We start from the raw sequence: 15,723 nt of genomic DNA, 5'->3' as shown, positions 1-15,723 counted from the left end.
TGTGTGTGTGTGTGTGTGTGTATATATAATACATAGAAGAGACATTCAGAAGTATTGAGGTGAAATTAGGTAGAAGGAATAGTGATTCACTCACTCGCTAGACAGGCAGATGACTCACTGAAAACTTGTTCTTAAGAAATTCAGCTGCAATAGAAGAAAATGATCAGAAATTATGACTGTTAGAAGACAGAAAACCTGGCAGGTTGACTACTTTGCTTACCCATGATTATGTTTGAGAATTGGCACTTACAGGGTCACATGATTGGAAAAAAACAGTTTGGCAGTTGATTCAAATATGATCCCTTTAAGTTTAGTGTGAAACAGAATGAGCAGAAAAGATGTATTCTCTGTTCTTGTGGTCAAGCGATTCAGTGGAATGTATTTGTCAGTTTAATAAGAAGTTAGCTGTGACATGCAACAAAGGACAATGATACAGCGGATGATAAAGACACTGTGGTTATTTGGGTCACCACACACAGGATGGCCTCTCTCTCTTTGTCTCTACACCTTTTTCACAGCTTTTCTCCACTTTTTAGGTTTGTGTGCAGATCCTTGTTTGTGACATTCAGGTACATGTCAGTGCAGTGATCAGTGTTTGTTGCTAGGATCGCTAGTGTTCTTGGTTAGCGGAGTTAACAGGACAGTTGTAGTTCAGTGATTCAGTTCGGTCCACAGAGATACGTTGTTGAGTTTTACACAGTTTCTCACATTTCCCTTGATTAATTTTTGTTGAAATGAGATAAACACCATGATCCTATGGTCAGCATCCACCATGCCACTGTTTTGTCCTATATAGATTTTAGCATATTTTTGTAACTGTCATTTCTGCTAATCTGTTGAGGCATTTAATATTGATTTATGTTTCTGTGTTGAAGCTACATAGAGACTACACCGTAGGCTATGTAGGTAGCCTATGCCATTGTGAGCATTTATACCTGTGCAGTGGTGTCGCCCTGCAATTACACCGCCAAAACACTAGTTGGCGGTAGGGTTTCTATGTCACTTACCAGTTGCAAGTGAAACTCACCACATCATACTGGAGTTAAAACTAGTAGATGTGAACAGCAGTTATTTTTAGTGAAATTACTGCAGCACAGATAAAAGAGAAGACCTGGAGGAGGTGTTCTGTATGAGCACTGAACCAACTGTAGCAGAATGGGTGGGGTGTGCTCGTCCGGACACTGAGAGACATGGACGAGCTATGCAGCCAGTCATAGTTGTTACAGTCTGTGTCGCCACGACGTGTAGTTACATGTCTGGAGAGGTGTAAGCCAGATTATGCCTATGGTGTATGATACAAGGCTATGCGTTACCTAAGCTGCGCTTAGGGCGTACTTTCAACGCAGAACCATAAATCAAGCTTTAGTGTCCAGTACTCTACTAGGGGTGATTGGCTCCTGTGTAGTCACTGAATGACCTATGGCTGCAACTGTTGTACAGCCTGTGTGAGCAGTCTGTTTGACTCATCCAGCAGTTAAATTCAGACAATCTGTACTCTGGAATGATGTCACCAGCTCAGTTGAAAAGCTGACGCCATTTCATTTACACTGTGTGAATTTAATGATGCACCAGTGTATTCTGTGTGAGGGGCTTGTGTGTGTGTGTCTGTGTGTGCACATTATGAGTCATCAGATTAATGAATTTTGAGTCTGTGCTGCTGTTTGCTTAGCTCACCACACAATCAGTACTTCTGCCCATAGGCTTCGTTGGTGATGTTAACAAGACTTTAAGGTTTAATGTAACAATTCTACTTCCCCCATTTCTTTTTCTCACTTCATGTATCCAGTGTCTGAATGCCAACTCTGTGGGTGATGGAGTTGAGCAGGCAACTCTGCGGGAAGATGAGGAGGTCTAGCAAGAGGGCCCAACTTTCTTCTTCTCCTACTTCCACTTGGGGCCTGGAGATCCACTTTTACATACCGGAGATGAACCAGCTAGAGTACTTCAAAGGATGCTACACTGCCGAGGAACTCTGTGTGGATGCTGCCAAGGAATGCTGTAAGTGACTGATGCGTTGGCAAACTGGCAAAATTGATAGCAGCAGGTGTCCAGTGGATTGGTCCATCTATACTTTAAATGTGGATACTGTCTGCAGGGTCCTGTTTATGTTTAGCAGTGATCATTACAGGACATGATTGCAAGCATCAACAAATAAATTAATAACAAAATAACACATACAACAAGTGCACAAAGTGAACAGAAGCTTACAACAAGCTGGGAACAGAGACTTTAAAAGACTGCCACTAATGCAAAATACACTTAAAGCAAGTGTACTCAGAGAGTGCATGTACCTCCGCCAAGGCATAACAATTGCTAACGCAACTGGGTCCCTTGTGAAGAATGAGATCCAGAACAACACAAAACGTGTCTTAAAATCCTTGATCTGGATCGGGTTTGGATCATCTTTTAGGCCAAGGTGCGGTAGAAAATATGCATTAAATGGGGTTTTCAATATTAACTTTAAATGGCCGTCAGATCTGTAATTTGGATCAGGTCCAGATGAAATTTAGTCTGGAGATAGACATTGCCACCCTATGTGTGTGTGTTAAATTTCAAACAAACATTTATTTAGACAACTTTTGATGGTGATATCATTTTCTTAAGCTTGACCTTGACCAGTTAAGCGGGTATCCCCCTGACCACCAGGGGGCAGTAGTAAGCAAATTGCTGCTTCACATCCCAGAACAAGTAAAAGAGACACTCGGGGGGAAAAAAAACACTTGCAGACTATTCATGTGAGACTTGTGCTTTACTGGTGGTGTTTTTCCAGTCATAGTGGTTTACTTTTCAAGAGAAAAGACTTGAGCAGTGCTTAATAGGTGGCTGGTGTGGCATAGGTGCACGCGGTTTGTTAGCACATCTCCGTCAAAGTTGTGCACGGCTTTTTCTGCGAGAAGTATCAGGATTGTCTCAATCCTAAATAGAGCGTGTACCGCCTTTATCGCGCAGTTTATGCAAATTGTTCAGTGTTTGTTACTTTCCTTTCCGCTTGCCATTTCACGAAACAGGAAAACTGAAATGCTGCCACAGAACAGCTTTAAAAGTTGACTATGAAGTATCCGCTATGCCCGTTTCAGATTCTGTGACTGAATGCAGTTATACTAGCAAAATAACCTTATGTAACATCCTGGTAGATACTGTCACAGTCCCACCTCATTTTCAAGAAATTCATTTATCACAATAAAACGAGATAACGATTTTTTTTTTTTTTACATCCCTATGTACAATACATGCAAGACTGGTTATGTTTTGATAAACCTAATAATAAAACCTCTAGTGTTGTGCCAGTTCTGCTGCAATGACATAGTGCTATGTTGAAGAATTGATCAATCTCAGTTTTTAAACATTGATAATTATTATACTATAGTCATTATTAGGTTTCCCCCTCTGCCAGCAACCCTCAGAAGTGAAAATAATTGCCATGTCCTATTCTGTAACATTTGGGAAAAATACATCTTTAAAGAGTAACTTTCAGTCTCCGTTACCATAAAGCTAAGTGGCTCTGCGCACTACATCCCAAACAAGATGGAAATTATAGTTGTTAGAGAATCGATGACTCCCCTTTAATAATCATAGTACATGGAGCTATTGTAAATCAGTTGCAACCATAGATCAAAAGCTAAGCACTTACTGTTCCTCTCTTACAAGCAGCTCTTACAAGAAGTGTCTCTCTCTCTATACAACCATTAGTAATTGGAACTGATTTGTCAGTTGTCAGCTCTGTTTAGCTGGGCTAAAATAAAAACTCAGATCTGAATGTTGTTTTTTTTTTTTAACATCTTTCTCTTCCCTTTTTCAGCAATCTCTCCTATGTGCCATAATCTATTTGCCCTGTATGATGAGACGACTAGCACATGGTACCCCCCAAATTATGAGTTCAAGATCACAGAAGAAGCCAGTATCAAGTTGCACTATCGCATGAGGTAAGAATGCACTCACAGCACAGACTGACTCATATGGAGATGGATATTGTAAATAACGCTAGCTGTGATTTACATCCATAAAGTCACCTCTCACATCGAAACAAACTATGTTTTGAACCACTTCCAAGTTTGCAGTGTTGTATAGTGTAAATATTATTTGAAAAATAATTGGGGTGAGTGTTCAGCATAGGGGCAATTTGAAGACCTTTACAGAACTCCTACTTCACAGAAGAGCTACCTTGTCTGGGGTAGTGATACTGGGCCTACCTGAGCCAGGCCTTCCTAGTCTTGGAACATAGACAAGTACTGTATGCCTCATCCTGGCTGGCCTGGGCCTACACCCAATTGTCAATTGTAAGAGTTGTAAAAAAAGGAGCAAGATGAATGCCAGTGCTAGGTTTGTGAAGTGCTACAGGTACTGCTGACAGAGGAATCTGGAAGGCATATGACATAACTTCATAATGTCATAAAAATCATGACATTAGCTGAAAGCAAACAAGTTCAGCATTTTGAATCTGCAGTAACTCTGCTTGTACGGTCTAAGATCATAACATAGCAATTTGCAATGGGTAGCTTGGCAAGCTGAGACAAGCTAGTTAGATCTCGATTCTCACTTTGGCTTAATAAGGTCAAAGAGAAAGGAAGATGGCTAAATATATCTCAAACAATAGAGTTCAGCAAGGATGAAGGTTAGTAGTGTTTCAGAGAGAGCTGTTTAAACCTTTGGTCATAAACTAATACAATCTCAGAATAGGCATAGAAAGAAATTAGAATATTAGTAGAAAGCTGTGGGATACAGCCATCCTACAACCTTTACAAGTGATGCTAAGATTACAGGCAGCTACTTGACTTTATTAGAAGAGATACAATTTCTTATAACCAGGGAGAAACTGGTTCTATAAGAGGCAGATCAGTAGTGTCATATTTGTACCTGACTCGACTGTTTTCAAGTGGGATAAGTCCCTGTTCAGTGAATCCGTTCTACAAGGTAAACAGCATTTCATCAAAGAGGAAAAATAACATTACTCTGGTGTCAATTGCATTTCCTCTTTCTCTGTGCTCTGCTCTGACAATAACTGGTGGGGAGAAAAGCGAGTGTGCATAGAACCTAAATGCGGCATGTGCTGTGTGTGCCTGTTTGTATGTGTTTCACGCTGCAGCGTGCTTTGCATATTCAAGTGCAGTCTTCTGAACAAATGTATTGTGGTCGAGTCTTGATATACCTACTATCTTTAGCATATACAAATACTCAACATAAAGACAAACTGAGGGATTAAAGTGTCTCCAGGATGGAGCAAAACAAAAAAGAAATGGTGTCTGCAGCCATGTCAGTGAATACCTTGGTGTGCTAACCTGCTTACTGTGGCAGTGCAACATGCCCATGTTTAGATGGAATAATGTTTGCCATGCTTACAATCTTATTTTGGTGTGTTGGCTAACATTTGCTAAATTGTGTTAAACACAAATACAGCTGATGGGAAGATGATGCATCATATGACAACCATGAATGTCAGTACAAGATTTCAGGTCAATCCATCATGTAGTTGTTGAAATTAGATGTGTCAGCCTGGAGTTTTGGACCAAACTGATGCACAGACTGACATTACCACTCCAGGCTGCAAGTGTTGCTTAAAAGGTTACAAAAAAAGTGGGCAAGGTGGCTTTGCATGGGTTATGTTGCTGCCCTACAGTGGTTCTAGCTCCTATTCAGCTGGTGTCTTTCTGTGTAGAATGCTGTCGGTTTGAGAAGGGTGTAGACAGATATCTGTGACGTCTTAAAGACAAAGATCACATATTTCCTCTGCAAAGTGCAGGCTAGCTGAAGAATTGCTTCATGTCAGAGATAACAGAAAAGTAGGTTAAAACCTAAAAGAAAATAACCCAGCACTGAAATTCTAACTGGATGGGTGATCCTTCATGAAAAGTGAAAGTGGAGATGACCAAATGAGGATTACTCTAATCTTTAAACACTGCATACATCTTACTTCCCGACCCTCTCGATTTTCCATGGAGACTCCTGTTTTTCACTACTCTCTCTCCCTGTTTCCTCCCACGATCAAAATTCTCCTGAGTTTCTCCTGATTTATGACTAATTTCACACATTTCCCTCCCTTTTTGTTATCACAACATGTTCCTGGTACTGTGAATCTTAAGAGTTTTGTTTCTACCCAGACAACAATACAGCTACACCTTCTTGGCATGCATGCAATAAATAAGAAATAAAATAAGTCTGACACCCCTGAACAAATAAACTGATACATTTTTATTTTTATGTCAAAGTTCTTGCTAAAGGAGGCAAGTTATTATGTTTGTTTTCACTGAGAATTAAAAGTATTTTACATAAAAATGCTATTGTGTTGTACTTATTTTATTATTTTCATATTTAAAGTTGCCAGAATGTGGGAAACGATGTCTTTGAAGCTCAGATATTTCTGGGGGAGGACTCCCAGACCCTCCGCTTTGGTTTTGAAATCCTTCCTATTTTCTAGGTTATTTATAGAATATCCTCCTCCTTTCAGGCAGCAATTTCAAAAGTAGTAGTGGCATTTTGAACATTTAAGATCATGATCCATGTCATCTTCATGTTATCCTGTGCATTTTGGTTGCTTGTTCGCTTGTTGCATCCACACCCTGTATTAATTTTGTTAACCGGTCTTCTGTCTCTCTCCTATCAGGTTTTATTTCCTAAACTGGCATGGCACCACTGAAGGGGTGTCTCCAGTCTGGAGACACTGCCTCAGTAAACTCAAAGGGGGCCTTAGCCCACAGAAAACACCGGAGGGGATGCCCCTGCTGGACGCTGCCTCTCTCAACTATCTGTTTGCCCAGGTATGTGTTTGCATTGGGTTTGGATTAGATGAAGTCCTCGAACACAATCGGTTCCTAGTAGGGATGTGTAATATGACTATATCAGATCATGAATGATTAAAATGTCTCCATGATTTGCCTTTGAGATTGTTTGTATGGTGCTACAGTGCTCATTCTGTCAGTTGCAGTTCTATGGCCAACATGCAACACCATATAGTGTACCATCACCATATAGTGTACCTGTTTGGCTACGTAGCGACATGGATGTCAACACAGAAGAGTTGGTCCCTAAAAAGAATTTGACATTGGTATATGGAACTGGTTCCGATTTTCATGAATCAACAAGGTGAAAACAGCACTTATTTGGAAATATTAAAGAGACAGGGTTCACATGTCAGATGGCAACACAAAAAACCTTTTAAAGCACCCAAAAGAGTGTGCTGGCTGTCAAACAGTGAGAGGACCTGACATGCATGCATCAGCTACAACTGCACAAACAACTAACGACAGCATTTGAGAAAGGTGCTCTGTGTGACAGGACAAGTATGTGTTGGAAAGCTGTGACCAGTTCAGTGACATTTTACTTGGCCAAGAGATGATTCCTCAAAAAACTGGAAAAATGAGGCTTTCAAAATGGCTGATCTGCGCTATGACATACTCAGCCATTCTGTTGCTGTAGTAACTTGCAAAACAGTCAACATGAAACAGAATTGTGCTAAGATCATGGATCGTGATCATGCCTGGGAAAGATCATGAAATGATATTTTTGCTAAAACGCCCACCCCTAGTTACTTAGTTTCCTTTATATTGTCCTTGGAGTGGTTTAGGCAATGCTCTCCTAGTGCTGCCCATGCACAGAATTTATTAAGCCAAATCTCAAAACATTTGGTGCCACCAATAATGTATTTTAATAATTTATGTATTTATTTCTTTTGAAATACCTTTTGAAAGTACATTCAGTTTAAAAGCACAAATATCTCAGTTGAGTCTCCAAACATGAACAGCTGGGAGGAAATGTAACGGTATCAGGAACTGCATCCTAAAGGTCAGATATACTCTGCATAGCTCTTCAGTGTAATTTAGAGCAACTGTCAGTTAAATTCTTTCAGTTCAGTAAAATGTAAAAAGACTGAAAGAAGTTCTAACTCAGGAATGTACGGTTCCAAATCACATATAACTGCTTCTTTCTTAAAATGTCAACTGACCAAAATATAACAAATGCATTCGAATTTTCATCTAAATGCCATGAAAATAAGATGTCTAATTTAATTTTCTTATCTTGTCAAGACTTGTGTTGTAAATCATTCCTTGTATCTTATAACCTCCCAGTTTCGAGTGGAGCTCTTTCAGGTGTTGATGGCCATGTGTATTTGTTGTGCCTCTCTGTTTGCTTTTCTTCTAAATCTAAATAAATGTTTGCTGTGCAGGGCCAGCATGACTTTCACACAGGCATGGTTTCACTGAGGACATGTCAGTCGGAGGCAGAGCAACACGAGATAGAAAATGAGTGTTTGGGCATGGCTGTGCTTGCTATCACTCACTACGCCATGGACAAGGACATACCCCTGCCCACTGCTTCCCATGAAATGAGGTAACACACGTGCAGAATGACATGTGCTTGAACTGTTGGTTTTCTAAAGAAGAACGATAGTGACGTGAAGCTTCTGATGTCACCCTGGGAAATTGTATGAAAACTACTTGCTCTAAGTGTCTCTCTCTCTTCAAGGGCAGAAAAGCGCAAAAAACAGGCCGTTGCACTTCCACAGGGTGACACAAGCAAGCACTGTCTCGCATGCTAATTACATCCAGTGGTTAAATTCACACGTCGGGGATGAAAAAAAAAAAACATGTTCTCTTAATTCAGAGCATTATCAGAATTATTAGAAGGATCAAGAGCAGTGGTGTTTTCTTGTTTATGATCGTGGTAAATTCTCAAAAGCTAACTGAAATGTGTCAGTGAGCAAGGTGTCACTGAACCATCAAGCTTCAGTGATGGCTCTGATATTTCGAGCTCAGTTCCACAAATGGAAAATAAAACACCTAAAAAACCTAGTGATTTTTCACAGGTGATGTTCTGCTCCCGTAGCAGGCAGCTCTTACATCCAGTACTTGAGAGATGTCTGGAAGACGATATTGCATTCACAAGATAACATCTGCAAAGTATACATTTCACTTACATTCACTTTAAACTGCCTTTTCACACAACATTTTAAAGGAAGATGTAAAAGATATGTCTTTTAGAGTTGGGACAGCTTCATGGGATGAATTCTGTACATGGCAAATATTGCACATGTATATGGTCATTAATACATTATCTTGCTTGCTTTTCAGCGGAGACACCATTTAATGCATTATTTCTCCTACGCTTCTGCAAAGCATAGGACATAAGTGCTGAAGCACATAGTAATTAATAATTTTTATCTTTCTTATTCCCACCAGCTACAAACGTTATATCCCCGAGTCACTGAACCACAGCATTAAGCACCGCAACATTTTGACACGCATTCGCATCAGCAACGTCTTCAAGAAATTCCTCAGTGAATTCAATCACCGTACAGTCAAGGACAGTAACATCACGCCATATGATCTGAAGATCAAGTATCTGGCCACACTCGAGGGCCTGACCAGTGGCCTCGGCAGAGAGCTGCATGAGCCCAAGTCCCTCAGTGTAACACAGGAAGGGGAGCTCTGCAACGGTGGCTACAATGGTAAGGTTTTAGGAAGAGTCACTACCCATGATTTGAAGTTCTCAGCAACCCTGTCAGATTTGTGGGTTTTAATTTGAAATGCAGTTTTACTAGAATTACAGGTTATTAGGAATGACCAAAAAAAAAAAAAGAACTGTTTGTTGACCAGCACAGTCCATGTGTCTTTGGAGTAACAGTACAGGAGGAGTGTGCTCAAATTATCATCGTATTATTGCTAAAATTATCTGTCACATTGAGATGTAGTTGGTTTCAGTGGAAACATACAGTAGCCATAGCCAGTAATACATTTCCTTGGATTCACTCTTCTCTGTATAATTGCTGCAAGGTTTTCCATAAACAATACTGTGAAACAAAACAGCTAACTTAATAAATATTTTTCCAATGATCAATATGTCATATTACTATAGCATTAAAATATTTTGGCTCTGCTCCCATATAATGTTTGCTTGCTGTTTCCAGGGTACTACACCCAGAGCCAAGGGCAGAGCCAGAGTCAAAACATGGAGACAAGCCACGACATGCAAGTTCTGGTTACTGGTACCACTGGTATTTCCTGGAGGAAGAAGCCTGCTTTTGTGAGTGAAACTATTTGTTAGTAGTACCTCTATTTAAGGGCCTCTAGTTTCGTAAGCTGACAGTGGCACGCGACTGGCAGACACATTTCTTACTGGTTATCAGGTTTGCCATTTAAAATAGTAAGCTGTATATATTTGGATATTAGTTACAAAAAGAAACCTCCCTTTGGGCTCTGCAAAGTTGCTGGCATTTCATTATTTTTTTGACATTTTATAATGTCAGAAATGTTGCTTTAATCGAAGAGATAATCTGCAGATTAATCAATACCACATTTCATATTGACAGCATTTAGTTGTGTATCTTAGTTGATACTTGAGGTGACAAGTCCAAATCTGATAGCACTGCAGATTATTTAAGACAAACCCTGTGAAGGCATTTGCAATATTTTCAGATGACAGTAGCTGACAAAGTCAAAGTAGTAATGGCTTCTTTTCCTTCATAACCTGTGTGTGTATATCTACTTTAGGCATCTGGGAGTACCAAAGAAAAGGGCAAGTCGAAGAAAAACAAGCTTGATGGGAAGCAGAAAAATGACAGAAACAAAGAGGCAAATGAAGGCTGGGTGGTGTTCTGTGACTTTGATGAGATCACACATGCCGTCGTCAGAGAGGCAATGGTCACCATTTTTAGACAGGACAACAAGAGGATGGTGAGACAAACAATAATGCTGATGTAATGCTTCATTATGAAAACAGATTTTGAGTTTTGAAATAGATCACTGTTCTTGTAGTCAGCTCTCTGGATTATTTTGGTTTTATAATAGCTGCTACTCTGATGACCTCTTGCCTGCTGGTGTCTATTCATTCCTCTTCCCGCATCTTCTCCTTTTAGGTGTTGCAGATGGATTCTCGGGCTGAGGCTCTTTCTTTTGCAGCCCTTGTGGATGGATATTTCAGGCTGACAGTGGACGCTCACCACTACCTGTGCAAAGAGGTGGCCCCTGCCTCCGTGGTGCACAACATCAACAACAGCTGCCACGGATCCATCTGGTTCGTACTGGCATTTTTATTGGTGGTGGTGGTGTGTGTTTTGTTGATGTGCCTGTTTCCTCACAAAAACACTGTGCTGCTGGACACAAGTAGTCTCACTAGACATATTCATCATAAAGCATAACTTGAATGTAATGGTTCCGACTTCTACTTCCCCCTGAACAGAGATCACACACTGCTTTTTAAATCAGTCAGTTTAAATGGAAGGTTTTGTAATAAAGGCTATTGACATCTTCATTGCTAACCTGCATTTTTTTTTTTTAAATCAAGGTTTCTATTGTAGCAACAATAAGGTTTGTCTAAATGTTATTGTTGTTCTCCTGACAAATAAGCGCATTTGCAAAACACTTTGTTCTAGCATTTTCTTTTATCTGTCATTCTATATTAGAATTTTAGAAAGATTTTAGATTAGATTTTTTAAAATGGATCAATAATAGACAGGTGATCATCAATATGCAGTAAAAACCAAGATAGTAATACTAAATGGACTTTCATTACAGCGTATATTAAAGTCATTCTTAAATCCTTCAGTCTCCTTTTGATAGGGTTCCACTACTGCTCCCATTTACTGTATGTTCCCCTTTCTAGTACGGAGTATGCTGTCCACAAGCTGCGTCAGGAGGGCAACGAGGAGGGCACCTACATCCTGCGCTGGAGCTGCACTGACTACCAGTACATCATCATCACTGTGGTCTGCACCGAGGTACGGAAGACTTATTCGTTAGGTGTTAGGAAGCTGTATTTCATTTATCCCCCACAAAATCCCAGTTGTTTCACATTTATCCCTTGTTTACTGAACTCCAGAAAACTGTAGAAGATTTGATGTGCCACTGCAAGATAATTATGCATAAATTATAAGTAATTTCCCAATAAAAACAAATATTACTGTCGGTCACTGGCCAAAACCCCACTCACTTTTGTCTCACTACATATTTATTTTAAAAGTATTAACTGAACATTTATTTGAAGAAACTGAAAAATAATATTAACTAGAGGAAATCCAAGATTAGAAGGCAATGTTCAGGGATTTCCATAGGTTTTTCCAGAGGGTTTGAGTGTGGTCGAGGGGGTTTTGGTGGCTGGGGAGCTTGAAATTATTTGAAGGAAATTTACAGTTATTTTCTTTTCTTTTTTTTGTTTTTTTTTACCATTATTCTTACAACATTTTTACATGAAGGCTGGTACTGCTTATTGTACATATGGTCAATTGTACATATAGTCAAAAGTCTATTCTTATTTTTTTCAGAGCATAGAATTCTCCCTGTTGTTTTAGTGTACATTCGTTCTAATATGTTCACTAAAGGCCTTTTATGTTTATTCGGCTTAAGGTGCTTTCCAGAAACTCTTAGGTGGTGTGTTTAAGCCTTTCTATGGCAGGGAAAACCGTGGCAATGTGGCTGTTAAGGAACTAAAATAAAAATAAATGGACAAAGGCTATGTTTGAGAGCAGAAACATGTAGTGAGTGCTAGTCAGGTTTTCTAAACAAAACCTGGTATCAAAGCCACACCCACTGTCTTTGATACCAAGTATCAAAGCCACACCCACTGTCTTTGTACAAGTTAAGTTTCTCCATGTCTCTCTACTATTAAAATGTTTATTAGGGAAAAACAGTACTATAAACTTTGCACAGTGCTGTGTGGCTGTAGTAGAAGATGATGTGAATGAACCATGTTTTATTAGGACAGTTAATTTCACGAAGCTGAGCCACTGAATCTTGTATAAATAGCCACAAACACATCAAGATGAATTCAGATCTTGTATAAACTGTCTAAACAGACACTGTTTAAGAGTGCTTGTGGACCTTTAACAGAACTACTTGTCAGGAAGAGGAAAGAAATGGTTTCTAAAATAATAAACACAAAATAAGCACCTCTTTGCTTTAATTTGTAACTTTACACTAACTCTTTACACTTTATGCAACACTTGTATTTTCCTTTATTTTAAACTTTCCTCTCTCCCCTTTCTCTTTCTTTTAGATTGACCTGAGGGAGTCTCGTCCTGTGCGTCAGTATAAGAATTTCCAGATGGAGGTGGCTTCTGGTGGGTACCGCCTGTATGGCACCGAGACATTTCGGTCCACTCTCAAGGAGCTGCTGGAGCATCTGGAGGGCCAGAGTCTTCGCACTGACAACCTCCATTTCCAGCTGCTCCGCTGCTGCCCGCCACAGCCTAGAGGTAAGTTTAATGCAGCCACAGAGAAATCGATCAACGTAGTGATCTAATCAAAGCACCCATGCACACTGTACTACAGATAAATTATTTGTCTGTGCTGAGTTAAAGAATAAAGGACTGAGTGAGAGCATAACTGTTGTTTCTGCACAATATGCATTCCTGTTCAGTTTATATTCTGCTACAGACATTACACTAAATACTGTACCAGCAAAATAAAAATGTAAGAAAGCCCAGTTTCATTTTAAATTAAAACCTATCAAACATTTTAGGGTGCATGTACTGCAGGATACTGCAGAGCTTCACACCAGTGTGTCAAGAACTCAGATGGAAAGTGAAAGTCCATTTTGAATCCCATGGAGAAAAAGTTTATCTGTGTGTGCTCATGTAGAAATCACATCTAAAACATGTGGTGAAAAGTATCACAAGTGTGACAGATGTGACAAAAGACGAGTTTCTGAGTGACATCATTGTGAGATGTCTGCACATGCCTGGAATAGAAAGCAAATCAGAAATATGGTAGCAGGAATTTTATTTGAGCTGAGTGGTGGTTATGTGCTGTCATGTTAGCTAGCCAGAGCTGAGAGATGCAATCAGAGCTAGGCTTGTGTTTAAAAAAAAAAAAAAAAAGGGGATTGGAAACATGAGAAGGAAGTAGTTTATGGCAGTTAAAAACACTGTCCATAGAAAAGTGTTAAATGCTGCAGCAGGTTGAAACATCAGTTTGTATCCTCTGCAGTAGAAAATCACATCTGGGTGTGGTAACAGGTACAACAGACCACACCTGACCTACAACAGAATTTGAATTCATAGTGGTCAGTGCAGTAGAGCTTTCCCTCAATAAGAGATTGAGTTAGAGTTGTTCTCTAAGTGTGTGTGTGTGTGTGTGTGTGTGTGTGTGTGTGTGTGTGTGTGTGTGTGTGTGTGTGTGTGTACATGTCTCTCACTAGCTGAGGGTAAGTGAGGCAGTGCTGATAGAAACAACACCTTTGTGAAATGGTGTCGGGGAGGAAGAGAGTTGTTAATGTGGGTTTCCGCTGCCAAACTTGCACTATTGTGTTTTATTTCGCTCAGGGAGCAGTGGAGCTGTGTATGCGTGTGTGTATGGATGTGTTGAGCTGTTTGTTTGTGGCGTTAGGTGGTGTTGATTATTATCATTATGCATGACTGTTTTGGTTTAGTCTTTGTGCTGTCTCTGCTTCACAGGAAGATAATGACTGGAGTGCTACAGTATGTCGTTGTCCTGGTTAAAAGATTTATGATGCACACACCCCAAGCCCACATCTCAAGAATATCGTAGAAACCGTTTTTTACTTGGTGTTGTTTTGGGTCTGTTTCAGTATATAATGGCAGATAGGTGAGAGAAAAATGGTTGTTTGAGAGGACGCACGTGTGTGTTTATATGTGCCACTAGAATTTGTGTGAATGCATTTTGTATTTGGCTTTTGCATGAAAACACAGATTGCATGTCACAGAACAGAACTCGTAACACTGACAGTGGCTTTAGGGGGAAGCTGATGGAGTGCAGATATGTCTTTCCCCACTTTAGATGCACATACCCAGTACCCACATGCACATATAGTATGTTAACAGGCACACACTTGTTTTGACTTGATCCTCCCACACACCATGAACTCACTCAGTCTGGTAACCCAATCTGAACTGCTGTTTGCATCACTGCCACATTGACATAATTGTTGAGAGCCTGTTTTACCACATGTAAACACAGTTTTGCTTTCATGCTGAACAGCAGCGTGTACAAGAGCATCTCTAAATTTGTAGCGTTGTTGGGTGCTGTGAAAGACACTTCAGCGTTTATTGATGTCAGAGCTCATTGTTGTGTGACTTATCAAATCTTTTAACAGTGCATAAACGTGACATCAATGCAAGCAGACATGACATCGTCTGTGAGGGATTAACCCAACAACAAAATGTCTCTACATGTTGATTTAAACAGAATCACCTAAGCACCGTCTTCCTTTTGAAAATGGTCAGCGTAAAAGTAAACGATAAACACTTTATAGTTGGCATAACAACATGTAAAAACCTGGGGCCTATTGCACAAAACTAGGATAAGGGATTAAGCCGGGATATCTTAGTGATCCTGGCTCAATTTATCCGTGATCCGGTTGCACTAAAGCTGGATTAGATGGCGGTAGGATGTTATGGTATAAATTACCATGGAGATTTATTCTGTGGAGCTAGCCTGCTCCAGACCAGGCTAAATTCCAGGATTTATTTAATCTCATCCCTTATGTCAGTCAGCAGTCACCACAAACAGAAACCAATAGTTATTTCACTGCACACTATACATTGTTATCCATATAATTAGACCCACTGTCATTGTTTAAACGTTTGTGATCATTAATTTCAATCATTTTGGATAAATGATGACTTTTAGATGATGTTGCTATCATTAGATAATTTAAGTTTCCCATAGACTATAAGGCTATATATAAAATGATAGAATATTAGGGCCACAGAGGGAGAAAAAAGAAAATTCACAGACTTCGATAATGAAGTCTTTAATAATATTGTAACCCGTTGTT

General features: G+C 39.8%; 1 protein-coding gene across 2 annotated transcripts in view; it reads left to right on the top strand.

The window, feature by feature from the left end:
- Positions 1–15,723, top strand: part of jak1 (Janus kinase 1) — a 45,169-nt gene that overhangs the window by 12,287 nt on the left and 17,159 nt on the right. For both annotated transcript variants that reach the window (XM_020602729.1, XM_020602728.1), the window contains exons 2-11: positions 1,787–1,998; positions 3,800–3,923; positions 6,599–6,752; positions 8,159–8,322; positions 9,171–9,439; positions 9,899–10,014; positions 10,482–10,664; positions 10,847–11,004; positions 11,593–11,707; positions 12,982–13,180. In XM_020602729.1, the coding sequence (XP_020458385.1) occupies positions 1,794–1,998; positions 3,800–3,923; positions 6,599–6,752; positions 8,159–8,322; positions 9,171–9,439; positions 9,899–10,014; positions 10,482–10,664; positions 10,847–11,004; positions 11,593–11,707; positions 12,982–13,180 (1,687 nt within the window). In that variant the 5' untranslated portion in view covers positions 1,787–1,793. The remainder of the gene's footprint in view (positions 1–1,786; positions 1,999–3,799; positions 3,924–6,598; positions 6,753–8,158; positions 8,323–9,170; positions 9,440–9,898; positions 10,015–10,481; positions 10,665–10,846; positions 11,005–11,592; positions 11,708–12,981; positions 13,181–15,723) is intronic.

This window comes from Monopterus albus, unplaced genomic scaffold (assembly GCF_001952655.1).
Source record: "Monopterus albus unplaced genomic scaffold, M_albus_1.0 scaffold58.1, whole genome shotgun sequence".
In the NCBI taxonomy this organism is placed as follows: Eukaryota; Metazoa; Chordata; class Actinopteri; order Synbranchiformes; family Synbranchidae; genus Monopterus; species Monopterus albus.
Note: the sequence above shows the minus strand (reverse complement) of the source record. Positions and strands in the feature narration are given on the sequence as shown.